This window comes from Monodon monoceros, unplaced genomic scaffold, assembly GCF_005190385.1.
Source record: "Monodon monoceros isolate NGI ecotype Baffin Bay Population unplaced genomic scaffold, NGI_Narwhal_1 Super_Scaffold_11, whole genome shotgun sequence".
NCBI classification, from domain to species: domain Eukaryota; kingdom Metazoa; phylum Chordata; class Mammalia; order Artiodactyla; family Monodontidae; genus Monodon; species Monodon monoceros.
In genome coordinates, this window is record NW_021703767.1 from 60,099,370 (window position 1) to 60,124,583 (window position 25,214).

At 44.6% G+C, this 25,214-nt stretch overlaps 3 protein-coding genes across 12 annotated transcripts in view; 1 reads left to right on the forward strand and 2 right to left on the reverse strand.

Moving 5' to 3' along the window:
- Positions 1–99: 99 nt before the first annotated feature.
- Positions 100–903, reverse strand: LOC114890281 (proline-rich protein HaeIII subfamily 1-like). Its single transcript, XM_029213715.1, has one exon. The coding sequence runs from the start codon at positions 901–903 to the stop codon at positions 100–102; it is 804 nt and encodes a 267-aa protein (XP_029069548.1).
- On the forward strand, positions 579–23,470 carry ZDHHC23 (zinc finger DHHC-type containing 23). 3 transcript variants are annotated; one of them, XM_029214468.1, is made up of 5 exons: positions 579–712; positions 1,294–1,488; positions 3,530–4,240; positions 5,197–5,364; positions 7,226–11,844. In XM_029214468.1, the coding sequence occupies exons 2-5, from the start codon at positions 1,328–1,330 to the stop codon at positions 7,491–7,493; spliced, it is 1,308 nt and encodes a 435-aa protein (XP_029070301.1). In that variant the 5' UTR covers positions 579–712; positions 1,294–1,327; the 3' UTR covers positions 7,494–11,844. The 3 variants fall into 3 exon arrangements, with proteins under 3 accessions (XP_029070301.1, XP_029070302.1, XP_029070303.1); XM_029214469.1 differs by having other exon boundaries at positions 592–712; positions 1,319–1,488; XM_029214470.1 differs by lacking the exon at positions 7,226–11,844 and adding an exon at positions 23,413–23,470 and having other exon boundaries at positions 612–712.
- CCDC191 (coiled-coil domain containing 191) overlaps positions 12,737–25,214 on the reverse strand; it is a 103,605-nt gene continuing 91,127 nt past the window's right edge. For all 8 annotated transcript variants that reach the window (XM_029214466.1, XM_029214464.1, XM_029214462.1 and 5 more), the window contains one exon: positions 12,737–13,955. In XM_029214466.1, coding sequence (XP_029070299.1) covers positions 13,811–13,955 — 145 coding nt within the window. In that variant the 3' untranslated portion in view covers positions 12,737–13,810. The remainder of the gene's footprint in view (positions 13,956–25,214) is intronic.

Below are 25,214 nucleotides of genomic sequence, written 5' to 3' on the forward strand. Positions count from 1 at the left end.
AGCGAATTTGGGGGCGGTACGTCGGTAACATTTTGCCGTAGAGATCTCCCCCAACGCCTGTTGCTGGCGTCTGAACGAAGACCTGCCGACCCACGGGTCTCATGTATTTAGGAAACTCTCAGGGGTCCAGGTTTCCCGTATTTCCGCCTTCGCCGACCCCCCCCCCCCGCCCCCGAAGGCTCGGGAGGCTTCCCCCACGCGCCGCCCGCAGGCACCCGCGGGTCCGGGCGGCCGCCTCTGGGGCGGGGCGGAGGTGCGGATCAGCACCTGGACCTGCTGCAGGAGCCCGGCCTTCGCTCCTCCGCTCACCCGGGCGCCAGGGCCGCGGGCCGGGGGAGGGGCCTCGCCGAAGGGCTCCGCACGTGCGGGCGGGGGATGCCCGGCGCCGGGGGCGGGGCACCCGGAAGCTCGCAGACTTGCCGCGCTCAGCCGGGCCGGCCGTGGGGCGGCGGGGGACACGGCGGGGGTTGGCTGGGGGCACCGCGGGAGGCGGGCGCACCGCCCCAGCGGCGGCCCGCTGTGGTCACAGGTGGGCGGCGGCGGAGAGGGCGCGGCGGAGAACGGAGCCGGGGTCCCTGAGACTCCAGCCATCGCGTTGGGAGCCCCGTGGAGCAGAGACTGGCAGACGCGTCCGCGCCTCGGGAGGAGCCGACCCTTCTCCTCTCCGCCTCGGCCTCTTTGACTGCAGCTGCACCTCGGCCCGGGAGCGCAGGTAACTTCCCTCCCAAGGTCATTCTTCGGGCTGGGCGGTGTTCTCGGCCCACCCACGTCCTCACGATCGGCCGGGGCGGGAGAGGCGCGGCCACCTCGCGGCGGAGAAGTAGGTCTGGACGGCGACCCTGAGCCCTGCCCGGGTGCCGGGTGGCCTCTCCGGAGCCGGGTAGTCGGCCCCAGCGGATACATGCTTTGTCTCCTCCCGCAGCTCCGAGGGTGTTTCCACCCTCACCCTGGCTTCGGGCGGGGACAGCCCGGCCCTCCCCAGCCCGCACCCGCAGGTGAGTGCAGCCACCCATGCCCCGGCTGTCCCGGGCCGCGTAGTAGGCTGTCGTCATGGGAACGGCTAGCGCCCAGGCGGCGCCTGTCCTGGATGGGGACCTGGCGGTGAAGGCGCTTGGAGCCCTTAGAGCCCTAGAGCTTTGTGTCTGGCCACGCCGAGCCAGTAAAGCCTGATGAAAAGGGGACCACCTCCCCCTCTTCTCATTTTTGATTTCTCAGGCGTTGGTGGTTAATCAGGGATAGGCTTGGATGTGCTTACAAGATGTGAGTTGTGTTCTTTCCACTTTACTTCCTGAGGGCTTCTTATGCCTCGTGGTGACAGGTGGAAATCATGACCAAGAAGGGCAGTATGAAGCCAGGGAAGAAAAACAAAGCGGAAGAACCTGAACTGGAGCCCCTGTGCTGCTGCGAGTACCTAGATCGAAATGGGGAAAAGAACCACGTGGCAGCTTGTTTGTGTGATTGCCAAGATCTGGATGAAGGGTGTGATCGGTAAGAGCTGTGTGTTTCTTGATGCTGATCCCTCCGGCCCTTTTGAGAACTACCATGTATACTTTCAGCTTAGCCATCCAGAACACTAGAATTTGCTCTTCATTCTATTTCCACTTATCTCCAACTGAAAGTTGTCTTTTATGTCAAGTGTGAGGACTTTATAAAGATGAACTATTACTCCGTAGTGCACAACTGTCTGTTCAGCTCAGTTTACTAGGACATTATTTCTCATTTAAAGGGAGGAGGTGACAGAGAGAACAGGCAGGTAAAAGGATAGTAGGCCAGTTAAACGCATTAAAAAAAATAAAATGCAGGCCAGGAGAATCTGTAAGTTTAAAATGAACACGTTAGTACCAGAAAGTTCCTACAATTCTCAGTGGTCTCAGCATTCAGAGACTGACATCTTGGGACTGGATTGCACTTGGCCACACAGGGCCTTGAGGGTTGAAAAATCATTTTTCTGCTCTTGGAATTGGTTTCACCCCTTGTTTCTGGGGAGGTCCAGCCAGAAGGCATGTGCCTCCCCTGGACTGGCTGTTTTCAGCATGAGCAGCAACACAGTCCTGATTGATGCTATTGTATTTGGCTTTTATTTTCACCATTATTCCAAGTGATGGAAATTAACTATCCAAAGAGATGATTTCTAATATCACTGAAAAAATTTTGTGCCAAACAGTAATAACCTGGTTTTTATCTATTTTCAAAATAATAATATATTTAAAAATTATCACATGGAAAGCATAATGTGGGGAGAACACAGATGGTGGAAACTTGCTTTTCCCATCAATAATTCCTTCTGGTTAAAAAAAGTCATTGCAGTGGCACATTGCTGATTTGGTATGCTGCTTGGTATGTTCATCTCGCCATGAGAAGCGTTCTTGGGGACTACTGTAGTCTAGTATCCCATAATCCCTTTGTAATTCTTCCTTGACAGTGTCAATAGTCTCTTACAGGTATCTTTAAATGTAGGTTCTTTAGTCTTAGTCTAAAATCCATACTGAGAAAGTAGAACACTTTGGACTAATGAATGGAGAAATGATGCCTTTTCTGTAACCTCCATCACTCAAGACCACAGCTCTTCCATTGGCCTTCTAACTCTTCCTCCCTCCCAGCCCTTGAGACCTGGGCTGGTCCCTGAGTTTTCTTCTCTCCAGACCCTTCTGGATGAGATGGGCTCCCAGCATTTCTACAGACCTGCTGCTCTGTATGCCTCCCATATAGTTAGTTCCCATTCACTTCCAAGTCTAGCCCTAATTTTTAAAATTCTAAATTTTTTTTTAATTCTAAATTTCTAAAACCAATGTTATCCTTCCTTAAACTGTTCCTTTCCATAATAGCCTAATATGCAAAAAAAGTCAACAATACTACCTGTCCACCAAGCTCAGTCATTTGACTTGTACTAGTTTGACCCCCACGCTTCCTTATGCAGCCCCCTGCCCTACTGAACTGGTTTACTCCCCCGGCCCAGGACAGGTTTTGTGCTGCACATGCATCTCTCCACTGGAACGCCTTCTTGCCTTCCTCTCCACCCACAGGAACACTAGCCAGCCGTCAAGGTCGAGCACAAATCCCTTTTTTCCCACAAAGACCCCTGTGATGACTCCACCCAGAAGTGTGTCCTCTCCTCTGAGCACACCTTACCGTGTTTCACTGTAATAGTTCATTGGGTGATTTTGCTACTTTGTCACTTACCTAATATTTCTTGAATTCCCATGTTGTCTTCACAACTAGATGGTGAATTTTTTTGAGATTTTTATGTCTCTACGCCCACCCCAGTCTGAACAGGACTTACGTGGAATACGTGTGTATTCCTGTGTATTTGTTTCGTGGAGAAATAGTTCTGTTAAGTATCTAAACATTTTGTCATTCGTATTAAAAAATTATACATGAATCTGAAGAGCTCGTGTTTAATAGTAAGGAAGTAGAATGCTTGGTCTTTGGCATCTTTTATCATTTATCCTGCTGTCTGGCCTACAGTGTTGAGTGGTTTTTCATTCAACAAACACGTCAGAGGTGTCTTCTCTGTGCTCTCTCTGAACAGATGGATCACGTGTAAGTCCGTGCAGCCCGAGACCTACGAAAGGATCATGGATACGATCTCTGACCGCCTCCGGATTCCTTGGCTTAGGGGAGCCAGGAAAGTTAACATTAGCCTCCTTCCCCCACTCTTCCTGCTGCCTGTTTTCCTCCGAGTGGCTTCGTGGCATTTCCTCCTGGGGGTGGTGGTTTTGACCTCCCTCCCTGTGCTGGCTCTGTGGTACTACTACCTCACTCACAGAAGGAAAGAACAGACTCTGTTTTTCCTGAGCCTCGGACTGTTCTCTCTGGGCTACATGTACTACGTGTTCCTGCAGGAGGTCGTCCCCAGGGGGCGTGTAGGGCCCACTCAGCTGGCTCTGCTTACCTGCGGGTTACTTCTCATACTCTTAGCCTTGTGCCGAGCCAAGAAGGATCCAGGCTACCTCAGAAACCCAGCAAACGATGACAGATCTCTAAGCGGCAGCCAAACCGAATACCTGAACAGAACAGGGCCGGAGAAGCCCAAAGGGTTCCCCGGCGCAGACCCAGCGGGCGGTCTCAACAACCGCGGGCCCAAGGATGAGCCTAAGGGCTGCCCCAGGACGTCGGCCGGAAGCCCCGCCACGGGGAAGGAGGACTGGTGCGCCAAGTGCCGGCTGGTGCGGCCGGCCCGGGCCTGGCACTGCCGGATCTGCGGCGCCTGTGTGAGGAGGATGGATCATCACTGCGTCTGGTATGTTGGAAAAATCTGGAGGCTTGCGGAGGGTGCATTCACGTGAGACTCTCTAGCCGGGTTTGCTCTTCCTTTGTGCCATCCTCAGATTTCTCTCCTTCCCAGCTTTACACCTTGGAGATATTTGTGGGCTGTTATGATGTTCCCACTTAGTCATCAGTTTTTTGAGCTTCACAAATTTAGTTCTTTTCAGTCATTTCCTGAAGGTGTTTTTTTTTTTTTTTCCCCACTTTCTCTTTAGAGCTGCCCCTCATCTTCTCCTTTCTAAGAGAGAAGTATCTACAGTTGAATGACTTTTTAAAAAAGAATGTATCAGACATAGTAGAGGCACATCCCCCTGTGCTCACAGAGCTCAAGAAAGTGTTCCTGTACTTTTAGGTGACTCTTATCCTCTGACCATGTATCCGTCATCATTTTGATGCTACCAGTGATTTCTAGTTGACATTATTGACTTAAGGCCCTGCCAGATAACTCCCTATTTGGTTAGTGGTGCAGAAATGGGCTTTTTGGGTACCTCTTTGCTGGCCAGTGACAAACGAGGACACCTGAGGACACCCGTAACATGTGCGGTGCAACTTTTAAAGAAAATGTTGCAGCTTTACTGAATAAATCTTAAACTAAAGGAGCGTGATTAATTCAGATATGAATGCTGTAAGTAGCATGTTTGCAACTTGCTCTTATTAATACCTAGAAAGATTTGTTAGCCAGGTTCTGCTTTTTGACTTAGTCTTGTCCTTAAGCTAATGATATGATTTCACCTTGCAAAAGAGCGGAGAGTATAAGACTACATCTCTCAGCAGACAAGTTTTTAATTCCCTAAAACTGAAAAACAAGAGAACTTATTTTCTAATAACTGAAATTCACACTATCTCTGTTCTAAAAGCTTTCTTGTTTATTGAGCTATTAGAGAACTTTTAAAAACATGTTTGCTTTCTCCCCCTCTGTGCTGTCTGGAGGATAAATAGCTGTGTCGGAGAATCAAATCATCAAGCATTTATGCTTGCCCTTCTGGTCTTCCTCCTCACCTCGGTGTACGGGATAACGCTGACCTTGGACACCATTTGTACGGATAGAAGTGTCTTCACAGCTCTCTTCTATTGCCCTGGAGTTTATGCAAATTACAGGTGAGACATGGATACCCCATACGGGGCCCCACGGAAGCGGGAGTGGATTTGCAGTGAATGTATGGGGCTGTGATTCACTGCTAGGTTAGGGGGTCTCACCCAAAACACAGGACAGGTTCTGGGGATGCTGGGTATCCCTAAAATTGCCAACACACAGTTGTGCAGTGGATACGTGCATTTTTTTGGGTGATGTCACAAGGAACGTTGACCTTAAAAAGTGAGGAACCAGTGCTCTACAAGTAGGACTAGGCTTACTCAGGGACTTCAGAGTCAAACGACCACTAGCATTGCCCAAGGTAGCCACAGTGAAACTGAAATGATAACTAAAGTAGCAGTCTCTGGGTATGGATGTGGTCTCTTTTGTCGCTCGTTATTGGGGAAATTCTCACTTTATTGCTGTTTTCTGGTGCTTTGTAGCCCAGTCTTAATTTACTGCTTCTGACCCTTTCGTGAAATGCTTACAATCTCTGTAACCTTTCTTTTCTATTTAACCTCCATTGATTTTTTTTCCTGTTCTACTTTTTTTTTTTTTTTTTTTTACATCACCACTCATGATTACTGTGGTATCTAGGTCAGAATTTCCTTCAGTGTTTTTAGGTTGGGGCCCATTTATACAGTGTGATGATCTCCGTGCTGTAGCAGAAGCGGGAACTTTTTAGTTTTGGCCCAATCCCCTGCCCACCCTGTCCCCGAAAGCTCTGCTTGAGGACATTTATCACAACCCACTAAGAATAGTAGTCACTGAAGGATTTCACAACCTATGAAGACTCTCAACACAGAGAAGACAGGAACTTAACCTGCGGAGGAGGGCCCATCTGTTCTAATGCCCACGAATGTCTAGCTCTGCAGTGGCGAGGGGGAGATCTGTCCACAGACTGGTACAGACAAGGGCCCGCACAGGGGTGCTATGTGGACAAAGCAGGGAGTGTCTTGAAAACAAAGGGCGAGAAGAAAGCAGAGGCCCTTGGGGGTCGTTGTGTCTGTATGTTGGTAAGCATGAGTTTTCTAGGCTTTCTGTGGGCCCCGTAAATGAAATGAGGAACACAGTCCTGCTGCTGTGTTCTCAGTGCTATGGACCCACGATTCATGTCTCCTCACTGGGCCTCAGTTTTCCTCATCTTTGTGGCGATTTAATCATCCCTGAGGTCCCTTTCAGCTTAACAGATGAAGATTCTGAATGAATTTCCCGCTAACTCACGTGCAGATGTTTGAAAATAATCACTTGGCAGACGTTAATCGGCAGCCTCTCCTCACAGCCTTACTAATGAGCTGGAAGCAGCTTTCTTGTCCTGTGTGACCCTGTTTGGTTTTGGAAAGCGGGATTTGAAATGTGACGGTGCTCCTGGCGCTCCTTCAGGGCTGCTGGTGCTGGGAGCTGTCCTCTTACCTGTGCTCGTCGGCCTTGTACGGAAAAGAACGGGGATGAGCAACCTTAGCACTGCTGCTCGGTCCCACCCACAGCTCCCTTGAGGACGTTTACAGCAATCTCACGGCGCCTCCGTTTTCTTCTGCGTTAAGAACAATTTAGGAATTATTCATGCAACAAACAGATCTTGACTGCGGTTGTGTCAGACACTGTTGGCTGTGTGGGGGACACGAAACACACAAAACAGTCCCTGCTGTTCTAGTATCACATCCTAGAAAAGGAGGCACCAGTAATTATAAGAACATGTTAAGAGTCATAAGTGAAGCAGGTTATTTATTGGCACTCCGAGGAGAGAAAAGTGTCTTCCGAGTGGGGTAATCAGGGAAGGGGCCAGCGTCCTTAGGAGTAAGTACTACGTGTGTAAAATGTTACCATGGGGAGAGCTCTCTGAATGTGCAGCGCTGGCCGCCCTGACCTGCCTTTTCCTGCTCCCAGCTCAGCTCTGTGCTTCACCTGCGTGTGGTACTCTGTGATCATCATGGGGGGCATGGCCTACATCTTCCTGATCCAGCTGATAAACATCAGCTACAACGTGACGGAGAGGGAAGTGCAGCAGGCCCTTCGACAGAAGACGGGGCGCCGGCTGCTCTGCGGGCTCATCGTGGACACAGGCCAGTACAATCGGGGCTTCCTGCGGAACTGGCACCAGTTCTCCACCCTGGGCACGCACCCCTTCCACCACCCTGCTGAGGACATAGTATGAAGTGCCTTCTGTACGGCTCCGGGGGCGGGAGGGCGTCTCCTCCCTCTGCTCCCTTGCATCCTACACTTCGGTACGCGCAGGATGCTTGTGTTTATCCCCAGTTTCTTAAAGGCGTTATAGGGCCATGCTCAGGTTTAGGCACTGGACTGGGAAGAAATGAATTTTTCTGACTTCACAATTTAAGGGATTTTTATATCAAAGCAGTAAAAGTAGAGCCATTCCTTTCCAGTCACCTTATTAACTAACTCAGTCACCAGAAGTTGAAAAGGATGTGGATTGCTAATGCAGAAATTGATAGAAGCAATTCACCCATTAGTATGGGAGAAAGAGCTTTGGATTAGGGTAGTTTCTAGTCCCTCTTTCAACTCCTAATAGCCATGCGACCCTCGGTCAGGTCACTTCCCTGAGTCTCAGGTTCATTTGTCAAGTGGGGTACTGATGCTGCCCTGGCTACCTCACAGAGCGGTTGTGCGGGGGGACACGGGAGGGTCACGAGAGGGATGCGGTATGTGGAAAGCACTGAGAAACAACGAAAAACTAAAGCACCAGAGAGGTGTGAATTATTATTAGGAGACTCCTAAGACTGGAAAAAATATTTCAGGTCAGAATGTTGAAGCCAGTCCATTTTCAGCATTTCAGAGTGAAAAAACGATCCCCAAATACCATATTGTACGGTTATGGGGATTTCTCTTTCTGAAGTATTAGACATTAACTACTCAAACAGGGTAGAAGACGACCAAATGGATTTACGCTGTCATCTGATCTTGAAAGTTGATAATAATTACGAGCCTAATTATTGCTAGTGTAATGCACAGTGGTCATGAGTTTAGGTGATGAGTTCTCACATTGATCTTATTTCTTATGGATTTATTCTGTTTGGATTTACTCTTAAGTAACTCCAGTAGGCATCAGTGTTTTTTTCCTCTTCCCACATGTTGCCTGGTCAGGTGCTAGCACACTTGTGACAACGGCTGGACGAGAACAGACACTCCTATCGGGAAGATTTTACTCTCTTTGTGGGTAGGGTGGCTGGTTAATATCAAGAGCTTGACTTTTTTGTTGATATAAGTAATTCAGGCACTGTCAGTAATAGCACCAAGTTGCAAAAACCAGTATTCTGGCGTTCACATTATTCTGGCATGAGCTCCCTTTGAGAGGCTGATTGACGTCTTCCCACTTAACTTGCACATTACTTCTCATTCACCTTTCCCAAGATAAAAGTATCTCACTGGGAGAGAAGAAACAGGGTATATGTGGTTTCCACTAATTAATAGATTACTGTTCTTCCCTGGCTCTTCCTAAATTGTTTCTTTAATCCTACCTCAAAATGGAAAGCGTGTAAAGGATGAAATATTTAGCGATTCTGGCATAGAATTAAGATGAGGCAACTTAACGTGGGGAAAAATACCCTGTTGAAATATTTGGTTTTGTACCTGTACTTGTTTTTGGAACCCCAAAGAATTCATGAGCCCTTAAATTTGTTTTGGCTAATAGCTTAATATAGGGAAAATACTGCCAGCTTTTTCAGTCAGTCTTTCTGTGCATGCTGCTGTAGCAAGAGGTTTATAAAGGTCGAGAAGAAATATTGCTACTTCTACAGCATTGCCACCCTCTGCAGCTGGCACCATCCCATGTCCTGCCATTAATCGAGGCTGTCCTTAAGACAGGCACCACATTTTTATACAGGCTTGTCGTTGCTCTCCCTAGAGATGGATTGTTTACTGAACGATAGGCTCCGTATTCCACTAGGATGAGCCAAAGAGCAAGTCTGGGGATGTTAGCAGAGTCTGTGGTGTGTACAGTGGTACCCTGTCCCTGGTCCAGAATCAAGCATTTATTTGCAATTAACATTGGAGGTGATGTAACGAATTCCTCTTTGTGTGGGTTGGAGGTGAGAGAGAGAGAGAGTAATGATGTCAAGGACAGCACATGTGGCCAGAAATCTCTGCTTGTAGTCTCTTGAATGCCAGATGTATAGCCAACTCTGACTGTCTAGCGATTGATAATAAAATTCATAGAAATGTTAATATAGTCAGTAATCTTGGCCTCTTGCCAAATCTTTAACCACAATCAAAATATGATGCACTGAAGCTGAGGAGTACCCTAAAGACCAGAGTCATCTGGGAGAGTTAGGAATGACCATCATCCTTGTAACAGTGCACCCCTAACAGGGTTACCTGGATGGGGCAACTCACTGTTTCCCTCACTCAGATAAGAACTCCTTGTATATTATTCTGGCTGATTGGAATTCAGGTGCTTGTTTGAAGTTGAGAACTTCATGGTTGGCAGTTTACAGAAGAAAGCTCAACCCTTTGAAAAGCTCCGTGGTTCTGCGGAGGTAAAAGCCTACTGAAGTATTTGCACCAAAAGGAGCAGTATAACCAAGGCGCTACGTGTGAGCAGTTTCTGTGGGCTCTGGGATATCCTTGGTCTCTACTCCTGGACTTTCAACCCTTTTTAGGGTCTGGAGCTATCTGAGGGATTTCGTCCTTTTAAAGGACAAGGCCTCTGGGAACAAATGAGTCCCGGGCGCAAGTCGTGGTGGCGGCTGGGAGGATTGCCCTGCGGACCCGTAACCGCAGTTTCTTGGCCGTAGGAGCAGGCCCGCCCCGACGTATTTCAGATAAGTGCGTCCCCCCTTTCACCCCACATCCTCAGTTTCTGTTAAACATACTGGATGTGGAGTTGAGTAAATGATCTGCTGTAGTCTGACCACTTACATTACTGTCATGCCACTGTACACTCTTCGCGGGGGAGAGAAATGGGTCCACTTGAAAGATGTGAGGGAGAAATAGTTGAGAATCAGGATTGCACGAAGGGAGAAAATCCTTCAGTATTTAGAAATGTTTCTTACGCTACCCAAAGAGTACTTTGTGATTATAGCTGGGCACACCTAAGGTGAACTGACCACTGACAGCGGCCCTTTGGTAGGCTCCTCTGATGCTGCTGAATCAAGCCTGAAGCGTGTTTTGGGGACGCTGGGCTGCTCCTTTCACGTCAGCCACCTGCGTGCCTGTTTTTTGGATCCTGTAAATCTTTGCTCTCCAAGCACTGGTGGTCTCCTTTGGTGAATGAACTAAATGTTGTCTTCCACTGTACCATCTGCCTAGCAGAAAGACTGCTACAAACTTTCTCTTATGCAACAGTCCTTGGTACTTCTAAAATTTTTAGCAAGAGAAAATTTTCTATAATAGAATCTTCCACTGCCAGAAAACACAATGCTGGTCAGGTTCTCTGTAATAGTGACCATCTGCTTAATAGACTGTTTCCTTTGGGTAGGACATTAGCTTTTTATTATAAAACACAACTAATATAAGCAAAAATATGACATCTAGAAGCACAGTTTTAACCAGGATGTTTGAAAATTAAGGTGAGGTTTAAGCGTCCCGGTCAGCAGGTTTCTGTGACTTCATTTTTAGCTATATTTTGGTACCCTGCATTTTAAAAAGGAGCAGTTCCTCAAACAAGCAATGGATGATAGAGACTTTTGCTTGAGGCACCTGTTTGGAATCTGGTTTTCTCAGCAGCAGCTTGACAAGTATGCCATTCTGTATTAAACATTGCCAAGGTGATGCAGGGGGAGAACGAGAGCTATGCTTAACTGATGGCTGAATAAAATTCGGTATGCTCTTGTGGATGTTTGTTGTGATTAATATAAACTTTTTGCAAAATCAGCTACATTTAATCCTGTTTCTAATGGACAGTTATCCCCACTTCAGTTGGCACTAAGGGTTTCACTGTAGTATCAGCAGCAGGCCAGAGACTGAATGGTTTAGTGGAGACACATTCCTTAGAGGTTGTGACTGTTTCCGAGATGGGCTTGTGACGTTCCTAGCTAGCCTTCCCGATGGCACCATTAACTTCTAGAAAACTCATATACTTTAAAAGCAAACCTTTAAAAGCAGAGCTAGTCTATTCTAGTTATCGATGCAACTAAAACCCTCTATTTCTTCACATGGCGCCACTGACAAGATGCCGTGTTACAGAGCTCAGCTTGTCGCGATCCTGTGGTCTAGGTGATTTGCCGGTTGGAGTTGTTGGGGCCTCTGAGCCTTTTCATCTAATCTTACGTTTCTGGGTCTGATGTTAGACTAGAGGAAACCCAGGAAATTTTATTTAATATTAAATTTAACGTAACTGATTCAGCGACGTTAAAGGGGACTTGTGAAGCCAACACTGGACGCTGCGGGCTAAACGTTTTGCACTGTTTTTATACTTGTATTCATATCCTCTTATCACCTCAGACTCAGACACAAGGCCTTTTAAGTGGAGATTTTAAAAATTACTGCCATTTATGTAAAATAACGTACCGTGACCAAGTTGTTTAAATGGAAAATAAAGTGCTTTCTTTAAGGAAAATCGTTGTTGTTTCTTGGTGTGTCTCCTGAACTCTTTTGCTTTAAGAAAAGCGTGCATTAGACCTGGGCTGCCTCTTTGGCTACCTAGATGTCCCCATCCTGTGGACTTAAACCGTCCCTAGTCCTAAACTGTTCTTTTCCTTGCGGTTACTTTTCCGGTTCTGTAGGCCAGGGATACTGCTTATTTGGGCATTTTGTCAGCAGTAACACTTTAAATCATATCTTTAGAGTGCAGCAAGAAACGTCAGGTCATTTACTAAGTCACTTCCTAAGGAGGTCATTTTCTAAGTTATTTCCCGGTGTCTCTTTAGAAGGTTCTATAAGTAGATTAAAAAGTCCTCGCTGGCCCAATGAGAGTACGGGCTGCTGAAGACTCAATCTCTAACTGATGCTTGAGGTGAAATAAAACTAAAATAAAGCTTAAGAGAGGAAACTTAAGCTTTATGGGATTTATTTAGGCCCCTGGCAGGTTTACTTGAGGTAGTCACCCTTCCTTATCTACTGGCTTGGCATTAAAATAAAACTGATATTTTATTTCTGGGCGCCGATGCCGGCCAATATTCTATAACTGTGCTATTGGTAAGTAAAGATAGATAGTGATTTAGAGGGGAAGAGGTTAACTGTGAGTTACTTTTAGTCGCATTTCTTTAGTGGCCATTAGTCTTAAAAAGAGTTTTTAGATGATGACTTTATAATCATATTAAAGGAAAAGATGAGTGGGAACAGGGACATTGTGGAAGAAATAAAGTTCAGTATGGTATGTTTTGTCATATCTGAGTAAATCATAATACATTTTCTCTAGAAAAAGGATATGTGATTTTGCAGGTGGTGTAGCTAGATATCCCTTCTAGGAAGTAAGAGACAATAACAGAATTTATTGAACAACACACAGTTTTATTTTACCAACTCAAAGTTTCAGCTTATCAAATAATAGTAGTTACCTCAGGGCTGCAAGGAACTGTCTCGTTTTACTGTGTGCATTTACTGCCTGAATTTGTTGTAATGAACATGTGTTTTGTAATGAAAACTTTTTTTCTAGCAGGCAACTCTCTCAGACAATTCACAGGAGTGTCTTGTCAGTCTTTATATTCTTTAGCATCTTAAACATTAAAACATTCTTTGAATTCAAGATAAGGACCTTGATACATAGAGCAAACTGAGCTGAGGACTGGAAGACTGACCGAGGGTGTTATGCAGAAGTTGCAGTTGGGCGCACAAGCAGACACTTGAACAAATTGCTGGACTGCCTTTGATAGAGCCTTTAGCTTTTGGACTTCCCTTCATGCTTAGCAAAGTGCACCGAGGAGAAGTATCTCTGGTGCTCCAGCTTCTCTGGAATCAGGATACACTGCTACCCTTCGCAGCAGCTGCCTAGGATGCCTTTTGATCCACGGTTCTCCATCAGGTGGGCAAAAAGGGCAGGGTCTGGCAGGATGCCTGTTGCTGATGCTAAGGTACCAGATGACTGGCCCTCCTTTTCTAAGTGCCCACTACTTTTAATTTCTATTTAACTAAAGTTACATTTGTCAACAGTTCACATTAAGCTATAAGGACATATTTTTCTTCACAGTCTCAGGCAAGCAAACACTTGTCCTTTTTAAAGTTTATGATCCTAAAAATACATAGGGTACATTTGAACAGCAGAGCTCTAGACCGTTCCTTTGGATGATCCTGCTGTGATAAATGCGTTAGTGGACTGATTAGCAACCTAGGAGATATCAAAGAAGGGAATACAAATTCACGAAATAATTTCGTTGATCCAAGAAGTACGTGACAGAACATAAACCAGATATATGCGCGCATATGTGGGTGGGTGGAGATGACACACACACACACACACACACACACACACACGGACTGATGGAGATTCCCATTGCAAGCACTGCACTGGGCTGTGGCCACTGGCACACCAAGGACTCCTTACCCACGGGCTGAGCATCTGATTGCTGTACACCTGAGTCACAGCGGTGTGAGCATCTGGAAGTCTGGAAGAATTTCAGCTACCTTCCTACGGAGCTGCTCTCGCCTTTCTTCTTTTCCTCTTTCCTCTTTCGTAAATTTTGCAAACTTCTTCCATGTCTGAAATGTGATCCAGAGAATCCTCCTTTAAGAATAAAAAGGAAAAAAGTGAAATACGACGGAAAAGTTGACTTTCCATCTAACTGAATTGCAAACTTTACAAAAGTAATCCTTATGTGAATAAAATGTTATATGAAAGGTATGGAAATCACAATTGGGACTCGGACAGTAAGAATGCTGCAAAGAAAATGAAGCAACAAAAGAGGATGGAAGTGACTAATGGGTTATTTTTCTCTTGCATCAGGTGGTCTTCCATCACAGGTCACCCTCTGTGAGAAGGTGACATCTGAGCAGAGCACCTGGTGGCCTCTGAGTGCAGGCCATGAGATGTACTCCTCAGGGGGTCTGACCACAGCATGCACCTTGTGTGTGAGGCAGGGCTAGTGGAACAAAGGCTCCAGCAGCCAAAGTCCTTGAGATGGAGATGCTGGGAAAGCACGTGCAGCACGTGCAGCACATGCCACAGTTATTAGCATCAAGGTCCTGGTGCTTGGACGTGAATTGTTTAAAAAGCCCACTGGTAACCTCACCTCCAACAACGGTCTTGAATTTTAGTTGAGGAAAAAAATATTAAGCCAGTTGTCTGCTGATGGGCATTTGGGTTGCTTCCATGTCTTGGCTTTGTAAATTACGAACATTGTTGCTATGAACATTGGGATGTATGTATCTTTTTGAATTAGAATTTTCATTTTTTTCTGGAGTGGGATTGCAGGATTATATGGTAGCTGTATTTTTAGTTTCATAAGGAACCTCCATACTGTTCTCCATAGTGGATGCACCAATTTACATTCCCACCGACAGTGTACAACGGTTCTCTTTTTTCCACACCCTCACCAGCATTTATTATTTGTAGACTTTTTCATGATAATCATTCTGACTAGTGTGAGGTGACATCTTGTAGCTTTGATTTGCATTTCTCTAATAATTAGCGATGCTGAGCATCTCTTCATGTGCCTGTTGGGCATCTGTATGTCTTCTTTGGAAAAACGTCCATTTAGGTCTTCTGCCCTTTTTTGGATTGGGTTGTTTTGTTTTTTTCTCTATTGAGTTGCATGAGCTGGTTGTTTTGGATATTATCCCCTTGTCGGTCACATCATTTTCAAATATTTTCTCCCATTCTGTCCATTGTCTTTTGTTTTGTTGATGGTTTCCCTTGCTGTGCAAAAGCTTTTAAGTTTGATTAGTTCCCATTGGTTAATTTTTGCTTTTATTTCTTTTGCCTTGGGAAACTGATCTGAGAGAACTTTGCTACGATTTATGTCAAAGAATGTTTTGCCTGTGTTCTCTTCTAGGAGGTTTCATGGTGTCATGTCTTACATTTAGGCCTTTAAACCATTTTGAGTTTACTTTTGTATACGGTGTGAGGGAATATTCTAATTTCATTGATTTACATGTAGCTGTCCAGCTTTCCCAACACCATTTGTTGAAGAGACTGTCTTTTCTCCATTGTATATTCTTGCCTCCTTTGTTGTAGATTAATTGACTATAGGTGCATGGGTTTGTTTCTGAGCTCTCTGTTGTGTTCCATTGATCTGTAAGTCTGTTTTTTGTGCCAATACTACATTGTTTTGATTACTGTAGCTTTGTAGTATTGTCTGAAGTCTGCGAGGGTTATACCTCCAGCTTTGTTCATTTTTCTCAAAATTGCTTTGGCAATTCTGGGTCTTCTGTGGTTCCATATAAATTTTAGTATTATTCTACTTCTGTAAAAAATGTCATGGGTATTTTAATAGGGATCACATTAAACCTGTAGATTGCTTTGGATAGTGTGGCCATTTTAACAATGTTAATTCTTCCAACAAGAGCACAGGATAGCTTTCCATTTCCTTGAGTCACCTTCAGTTTCCTTTATCAATGTTTTGTACTTTTCAGCATGTAGGTCTTTCACCTCCTTGGATAATTTTGTTCCTACATATTTTATTTTTTTGATGCGATTTTATTTATTTATTTTTATTATTATTTTTTGGCTGCATTGGGTCTTTTTTGGCTGCGTTGGGTCTTTTCTGGCTGCACTGAGTCTTAGTTTCGGCATGCAGGATCTTCGTTGCGGCATGTGGGGTCTTTCGTTGTGGCACACAGTCTTCTCTCTAGTTGTGGCACGCGGGTTCCAGAGTGCGTGGGCTCTGTAGTTTGCAGCACGCGGGCTCAGTAGTTGTGGTGTATGGGCTTAGCTGCCCCTCAGCATGTGGGATCTTAATTCCCCGACCAGGGATCGAACCCACGTCCCCTTCGTTGGAAAGCGGATTCTTTACCACTGGACCACCAGGGAAGTCCCTTGATGTGATTTTAAATGGGATAGTTTTTAAACTTTCTGGTATTTCATTATTAGTGTAAAGAAATGCAACAGACTTCTGTATATTAATTTTGTATCCTGCTACCTTGCTGAATTCATTTATTAGTTCTAATAGTTTTGTGTGGAGACTTAGGGTTCTCTATATAGAGTATCATGTCATCTGCAAATAGTGACACTTTTACCTCTTCGCCTCCAACGTGGATACCTTTTATTTATTTTTCTTGTCTGATTGCTGTGGCTAGGACTTCCAATACTGTGTTGAATAGAAGTGGTGAGAGTGAGCATCCTTGTCTTGTTCCTGAATTTAGTGGGAAGGCTTTCAGCTTTTCACTGTTGAGTATTCTATTGGCTGTGGATTTGTCATAAGTGGCCTTCATTGTGTTGAGATATGTTCCCTCTATACCCACTTTGGTGAGAGTTTCTATCACGAATGGATGTTGTTAATGAATTTTGTTAATGCTTTTTCTGCATCTATTGAGATGATGTGGTTTGTTGTTCCTTTTGTTAATGTGGTGTATCACATTGATTTGCATATGCTGAACCATCCTTGTGACCCTGGAATGAATCCAAGTTCTCTATTTTGTCTGATATGAGTATTGCTACCCCCACTTTCTTGTTGTCTCCATTTGCTGCCCTTACTTTCAGTCTGTGTCTTTTGCCCTGAAGTGAGTTTCTTTTTAGGCAGCATATTGCAGGTTCTTGGTTTTTTATCCGGTCTACCACTCTATGTCTTTTGATCGGAGCATTTAGTCTATCAGCATTTAAATTAATTATTGATACGTATGTACTTACTGCCATTTTAATCCTTGTTTTCCAATTGTTTTTGTAGTTCTTCTTTGTTCATTTCTTCTTCTTGCTTTTACTTTTGTAGTTTGATGATTTTCTTTTGTAGTATATGCTTGATTCCTTTCTTTTTGTGAATCTATTGTATGTTTTTTATTTGTGGTTAACATGGAATTAAAGTATGTTGACCCATAAATACGTCTACTTGCTTTAAACTGATGGTCATTCAAGTTCAAACACATTCTAAAAGATATCTACATTTTTATACTCTCCTCCCCCACGTTTTGTGATTTCGATGTCCTACTTTACATCTTCATGCTTATCCTTTTATTGTTTACTGTAATTATAATCTCTTATAATTTTTTCATTGTTTTTTAATCTATGTACTGGCTTATTTGAGTGATCTTCAGTCCTTAACTATATATTTGCTCTTCCTATTGGGATTTTCCCTTTCCTATGGATTCTTCTTTCCATTTAAGGAAGACCCTTCAACCTTTCTTTTAGGTTAGGTTTGGTATTGCTGAATTCTTTTAGTTTTTGCCTGTTTGAGAAATTCTTTATCTCTTCTTCTATTCTAAATGATAATCCTGCTGGATAGAGCATCCTAGGTTGCAGGCTTTTCCCTTTCAGAACGTTGAATATATCACGCCACTTCCTTCTGGCCTACAGAGTTTCTGCAGAGAAATCAGCTGATAGCGTTATGAGGGTTCCCTTGTAAACAACTCTTTGTTTTTCTCTTGCTGCCTTTAGAATCCTCTCTTTAACTTTTGCCATTTTAGTGGGTGGGCCAATAGGTTCGTTTGGTTTTTTCCATAAGATGGCTCTAGTAGCACTTACTTGTCTTTAACTTCATTCGAAACAATTTTGTTAGATTGTATGTGACAGCTGTCATATCAGCATGCATTTAAAAAAAGACATAAAAATTGGTGAATTTTTATGTAGCCATTTTAATATGAAAGATGGAAGAAAGACAACATTTTTGGCATTTTATGCTTTATTATTTCAAGAAAGGTAAAAAAGCAACTGAAATGCACAAAAAGATTTGTGCAGTGTATGGAGAAGGTGCTGTGACTGGTCGAATGTGTCAAAAGTGGTGAGGTTTCCTGCTGGAGATTTCTCGCTGGATGTTGCTCCACGGTTGGGTAGACCAGTTGAAGTTGATAGCAATCAAATCGAAACAATAATTGAGAACAATCAACGCTATACCACGCGGGAGAGAGCTGATATACTCAAAATATCCAAATCAAGTGTTGAAAATCATTTGCCCCAGCTTGGTTACGTTCATTGCTTTGATGTTTGGATTCCACGTACGTTAAGTGAAAAAAACCTTCCTGACCACGTTTCCACGTGATATTCTCTACTGAAATGTAATGAAGGCGTTCCGTTTTTAAAACAAATTGTGACGGGTGATGAAAAGTGGATACTGTACAACAATGTGAAATGAACCGCCACCAACCACACCAAAAGCTGGCTTTCATCCAGAAAAGGTGATGTTGTGTATATGGTGGGATTGGAAGGGAGTCCTCTATTATGAGCTCCTTCCGGAAAACCAAACGATTAATTCCAACAAGTTCTGCTCCCAATCAGACCAACTGAAAGCAGCACTCAACAAAAAGCATCCAGAATTAGTCAAAAGAAAACGCATCATCTTCCATCAGGATAACGCAAGACCACATGTTTCTTTGATGACCTGGCAAAAACTGTTACAGCTTGGCTGGGAAGTTCTGATTCATCTGCCGTATTCAGCAGACATTGCACCTTTGGATTTCCATTTATTTTGGTCTTTACAAAATCCTCTTAATGGAAAAAATGTCAATTCCCTGGAAGACTGTAAAAGGCAGTCTTGCTCAAAAAAGATAAAAAGTTTTGGGAAGATGGAATTATGAAGTTGCCTGAAAAATGGTAGAAGGTAGTGGAACAAAAGGGTGAATATGTTGTTCAATAAAGCTCTGGGTGAAAATGAAGAATGTGTCTTTTATTTTTACTTAAAAAACTGAAGGCACTTTTTGGCCTGCCCAATAAGTATTATTATTATTTTTTAACATCTTTGTTGGAGTATAATTGCTTTACAATGGTGTGTTAGTTTCTGCTGTATAACAAAGTGAATCAGCTATAGATATACATATATCCCCATATCTCCTCCCTCTTGTGTCTCCCTCCCACCCCTCTAGGTGGACACAAAGCACTGAACTGATCTCCCTGTGCTATGCGGCTGCTTCCCACTAGATATCTATTTTACATTAGATAATGTATATATGTCCATGCCACTCTCTCACTTTGTCCCAGCTTGCCCTTCCCCCTCCCCATGTCCTCACGTCCATTCTCTACGTCTGCATCTTTATTCCTGTCCTGCCCCTAGGTTCTTCAGAACCACTTTTTTTTTTTTTTATTCCATATATATGTGTTAGTATACAGTATTTGTTTTTCTCTTTCTGACTTACTTCACTCGTATGACAGTCTCTAGGTCCATCCACCTCACTACAAATAACTCAATTTCGTTTCTTTTTATGGCTGAGTAATATTCCATTGTATATATGTGCACATCTTCTTTATCCATTCGTCTGTCGATGGACACTTAGGCTGCTTCCATGTCCTGGCTATCGTAAATACAGCTGCAATGAACATTTTGGTACATGACTCTTTTTGAATTATGGTCTTCTCAGGGTATATGCCCAGCAGTGGGATTGCTGGGTCATATGGTAGTTCTATTTTTAGTTTTTTAAGGAACCTCCATACTGTTCTCCATAGTGGTCTGCTGTTCTGATTGGGTGATTTCCATTATTTTGTCTTCCAGATCACTTATTTGTTCATCTGCATCATTCAGTCAGCTTTGCTTTTTATCTTGGAAATTGAATTATCTTTGGTTCATTTTTTTAGTTTCTAGTTCCTTGTTACAGTGATCTGTGTTTATATTGATAATCTTTCTTAATTCAGTTAGCATTTTGATTATTACCTTTTTGAACTTGAGTTCTGGTAGACTGGTGAGCTCTGTTTCATTATTTTTTATTTTAGGGGATTTCTCTTGCTCTTTTAATTGGGAGTAGTTCCTCTGCTTTTCATTTTAGTTAAGTTTCTCTGTCTCCATGAATTTAGGAGAAACAGTTATCTATTTTGGTCTTGAAGGAGTGTTTCTATGTGAGAGCATCCCTGTGTAGACTGTGTATGTCCAATGTTTTTGGTGTGAGGCCTGGTTTTGATATGGACACCAGCCATGTCTGTCCTCAGGGTGTACTGGCCGTTGTCACTCTGATAGGGTGTTGGTGTTGGGGGATCTAAACCCTGTGCAGGGTGTGAGGCAGGACTTCCTCTCTGCTCAGTGGCAGTCACCACCTTGTCAGGTTCCCAGTTGCAGCAGAAGCTCTGAGGGTCAGGCTTGATCAGGCTCCATTACCCTTGAGCGCATGCTCCGCCCCAAAGGTGGGGAGTGCTGAAGGAACTGGGGCTCGTGCACTTACAGAGCACCAATGTGCTGCCTAAGTAGGTGACGTCAGCTCTGCTCACACGCAGCCCAGGGTCACATCTCTTCCCCTGCTGTGTTTGTCCCAGATCGAGTGCAAGGCTGTGGTGTGGAGTGGGCGGGGCCGGGGCATTTGCTAGGCTGGGGCTGGGGGTCAGGGCACTGTGGCTGCAGGGACTGAGGTGGCCTGAGATCTGGGCTGCCTCTGTGGCAGCCTTCTTATGGGACCGGTCTCCCCCAGACCCAGCATCGAGCTGTGCTGTGGAGTGGGCGGGGCCGGGTGCTCCTGTGGTGCTGCTGGAGCGAGCTCTGACAGTGGTCGCCGGTGCCCCACCTGGATCACAGCCCAGTCCCCCAGGGCTGTCTCTGAGCAGCTAGGTCAAGCCTTCTCCCTGGGCCTGTCTGCCCCAGATCCTGCACCAAGCTGCAGTGTGGATGGGGGTGGGGAGTGTTTGCTCAGCTGGGGGATGAACCACTGCCTGCTCCTGGGGTGCTGCCCGAGTGCCCGCTGACAGTGGCTGCTGCCACCCCACGTAGATCAGAACCCAGGCCCCCCGGGACTTCTCTGTGTGGCTAGCCTGAGTCTTCTCCTATGGCCCGGTTGGCCCTGATCTCACACCAGACTGTGGTGTGGAGTGAACAGAGCAGGGGTGTTCGCCCCGTTTGGGTTAGGGATTCTGATGAGGCAGGAGCCACCACTGCAAGGCTCTCTCTGCCCTGGCTGTTGCAAGCCAACTTGTGTGCACTCCTTGTGAGTCGAGTTAGGCTTCTGCAGCCCTTCTATCTGTCCCAGCAGTTCTCCCAGCAGCCAAAGGGGCTTGTCTCCTCCGTTCTGGGTCCCGGGACTGAACACTCAGACTGTGGCTTGGCCTGCTCACTCCCCAGGGTAAGGGTCTGCCCATGTGGACCTTCTCCTTTCAGAGCCCTCCCAGGGACACAGGTCCCAATCTGATGCCTTTTTTCTGCCCCACCCGGTTAAGTGGAGATCTTTCTTGCAGCTTTGGTTGTACAGAGTTCTTCTGCCAGTTTCTAGTTAGTTTTCTGTGACAATTGTTCCACATGTAGACGTTTGTTTTGTTTTTTGCGGTACGCGGGCCTCTCACTGTTGTGGCCTCTCCCGTTGCGGAGCACAGGCTCCGGACGCACAGGCTCAGCGGCCATGGCTCACGGGCCCAGCCGCTCCGCGGCATGTGGGATCTTCCCGGACCGGGGCACGAACCCGTAGACGTATTTTTGATGTGCTTGTGGGGAGAGGTGAGCTCCATGTCCTCCTGCTCCGCCATCTTGATCCCTCCTAGGCAAAGAAAAGGCATTCCTAGAAGAGGGCATGTCTTGAGTAAAGGCAGAGGCAAGAATAGCTAAGTTTATATTTTCACAAGTAGAGGCATAGATGGGATTTATTCTGGCTTCATGACCTTCTGATGAAGCCCCCCTAGAATGCATTTCAGTCCCCATTAGTTTTATGGCTCATGGTTGGTTGACGCTTCTGATAATGTTGATTTTTTTGTTGGTGGAGGTATTACTGTTCAGTTAAAAAAGACTTCAAGGAGTGGAGCTGCTTGATTTGCTTTCTTCTTTCATCCATCCAGTCCACCATTTATAGCTTCCTGTACTCGGCTATATGACCCACTCACAGTCCTTGCCCCTATCTATCTCCCACTCTCACGTGCTGTTCACAACTTTCTTCTGGCTACGCTCCCATTTTCTGACTTCTACATTTTAGCTCCTACTGTTCTATCCTGACTGAAATGCTCTGCCCTCTGGGGGAATCTTCCTAGATCGTCTTTGTGCCTGCATTTATCTTCCTTCCTCTGAACTCCTAAAGCACATGGGCACAATCACTGGTTTGGTGCTTATTTATAGTCTCTATCTATCTACCTACCTACCTACCTACCTATGTACGTCTATCTACCTACCTATATCTATTCACCTGAGGTCCACCAACTCCTTGACATTTTGTGTGAAGTTGTATGTGATGTGCATATGTGCATTTTCTGGAGAGCAGGTCTGCGACTTTCATTACTACCTCACAGGGGTCTATGATTCCAAAGTGGTTAAGAACTGCAGTATCAAGGCAATACCAGACATATAAGAAGTACTAGTTTGGCTGAGAAGAACTGGCTAAGTGCATAGCTGAGCTCTAATTGCAGAACTATACAGTAACTGCTGACAATGAGAGACTTAGGTCTGGAGACATCTCTTAGTCCCACCATGTATATAAAAAATACCAGATTTGTAAAATTATAAATCTATATCCAATTACAAATTATATACACCTAGAAGTGATATAGATACGCAGAATTAAACTTCATGGTCTTACTAGGAATCATCTTTTCAGTGGTACTGCAGTTTCTCACCCACAGCTTTTCTATACAATATTCTTCCATTCAAATAAAATTAAGAACTCTGAATATCAATTTTTAAGTGTTAACGTTCCTTTTAAAAGATCCATTAGTGTCACTCCTGCCATAAAATGCATCTATTTGTGTACCAAATATCTATCATACACCCATGTACTAGGCTCTGTCATGCTGAGAATACAGTTGTACGCAAGATGTGATGGGGAGAGACGATAAACATGTAAACAGTAAATGACAATTTCAGAGAGTCTTACGTGCTGTGAAGACAATAGGGCAGGTTATTGGATAGACGGGAATGGAGGCAGGTGGCGTGCATCTGAGTGGAAACCTGAATGGTGAGATCTGGGTCACGTGAGAGCTGTGACACAGACGTGAACATTGTCCGTCTGAGGAACACTGTGGGAGGCTAGTGGGGCTGGACCATGGTGAACAGGGGCAGAGTGGGGAGAGACGAAGTCACAGCCATGCTCTTACATCAAGTGGACTCTGGCTGAGAATTTACTTCTTGTTGAGTGCATGGATTCACACACTGATTTTCTAACTAACTTCAAACCCTAAATAGGACCACTATCTTACTATTGTATTTTAGTTTACAAATGAGATTGAATTAGAAAAATGGGGAAGAAGACTGACTTAGCAAGAAGAGGATGATTTGGAGCCAGAAAACCTGATTTGGAGTCCAGGCTCCACCACTTGTTATTTGGGCAATTCATCGACCTGAGCGGCTCCACCATTTGTTATTTGGGCAGTTCATCGACCTGAGCACAGCTTCAGTTTCTTTGCTTGAAAATGAGAATCCTGACATCTGCCCCCTCCCCTCTGGCCTATACTCATCCATCAGCTGAGATGGCATGTGTGAAAGCCCTCTTACTGCCCTGTGTCACATAAGGCAGCTGTCCCAGTGAATCTCTTGGTCTGTTTTTGGCAGCTGAGAAACAGAAAACAAAGGCGGACAAAAAGGGTGTTTAATAGTAATACATTAACAATGACAATAAACAAAACAATAGCTATTATTTTGGGCCAAGCAGTACATTAACTGAGGTCCTATGTTACCTTGTTTAGTCCTCACAACAACGCTGTAAGACAGGTTCTGCGGTTATTCTCATTTTATAAAAGAGGAATAGGGAGGTTCAAATGCGAGCACTTCTTCAAAGGCAAGTCCTCTGAATACCCTCATTCATTGCCTATTTATTTTAGACAAAATTAGAATCAACTTGCTTATGTTTTTTCTGCCCACAGATTTTAGTACCTGTAAGTTAAACAAGGATGAGCAGGTTTTGCTGGAGGTGGGCACCCTACTGGCAACAAGATAGAAACACTTATAAAAAACCAGACACGCACACACATACACACAAATGAAAACAAAGCAACCAAAAGTGAATTGATATAGTGAGAAAAGGGACACTTCTACACCTTCACAATAGTCTTCACACCTCAGAACCTGGAGGCTTATGCCCACCACATTAACTGGTGCTCCTAAGGAATGACATTAAATCACCAAAAAAGGACAGATCGTTTGTTTACTCTCCAAGGGAAGGGCATAATGAAATTTAGAACATTTTTATCCAAAATGCTTAAAGTTATAAAACAGAGAAAAAGCATACTTATATGGAATACCTTATTCCCCAAAGACACTGAATTAAATGTCATCACTGTATTATAAATATTAATATGACATACAGTATGATTCTACTTATATAAAGTTCCAAGTCTTGAGGAGGTATAAATAAAATGAAGTGCAAGGAAATGTTTATCATAAAGGTCAGGAGAGTAGTGTACCTTCAGGAGGAAAGGGTGGGACCTGTGATTGGGGAGGAGCCCGTGGGGACTTCTAGGGGCCAGCAGTGTCCTACTTCTCAACCTCAGGAGTGGTGATAGGGGTGTCCACTTTATAGTTCATTAAGCTGTATTTATAGGATTTAAGCACTCATCTATATTTGTGTTATATTTCACAATAAATAATGTTTAAAAAAATTAAACTTAAAGAAAAAACTATGACAAAGAACACAGTACCTCTGTTTAGGTGTGTTTCATGTATTTCAAAATTCACTTTTAAAAAAAAATTTTTATTGGAGTGTAGTTGCTTTACAGCGTGGTGTTAGTTTCTACTGTATAGCAAAGTGAATCAGCTATATGCACAGTTCACTGTATTCTCTTGCTGGTCCTGTGAGGAAGGGAGGGCAGGCATCCTCCTCCCCTTCCTCATTTTAAAGATGGGGACCCTGGAGTTCAAGGGGGTTACTCTCTTGTCTTCACCCATGCAGTCAGGGGGCGAGCTGGGACTCCCACCCCTGCCGGGTATCTCCGAGTGCCCAGCTCTCCTAGCCTCTACCTTATCTTTTTAGAACATTCCAGGCATAGAATCTATTGCAGAGCAATTGTGAAATCAGT

Coding starts and splice junctions, on each gene's coding strand:
- ZDHHC23 (XM_029214468.1), top strand. CDS start 1,328: ATGACCAAGAAGGGCAGTATGAAGCCAGGGAAGAAAAACAAAGCGGAA. Junction 1,489..3,529: donor CTGGATGAAGGGTGTGATCG/GTAAGAGCTGTG, acceptor CTCTCTGAACAG/ATGGATCACGTGTAAGTCCG. Junction 5,365..7,225: donor GGAGTTTATGCAAATTACAG/GTGAGACATGGA, acceptor TCCTGCTCCCAG/CTCAGCTCTGTGCTTCACCT.
- LOC114890281 (XM_029213715.1), bottom strand. CDS start 903: ATGTATCCGCTGGGGCCGACTACCCGGCTCCGGAGAGGCCACCCGGCA.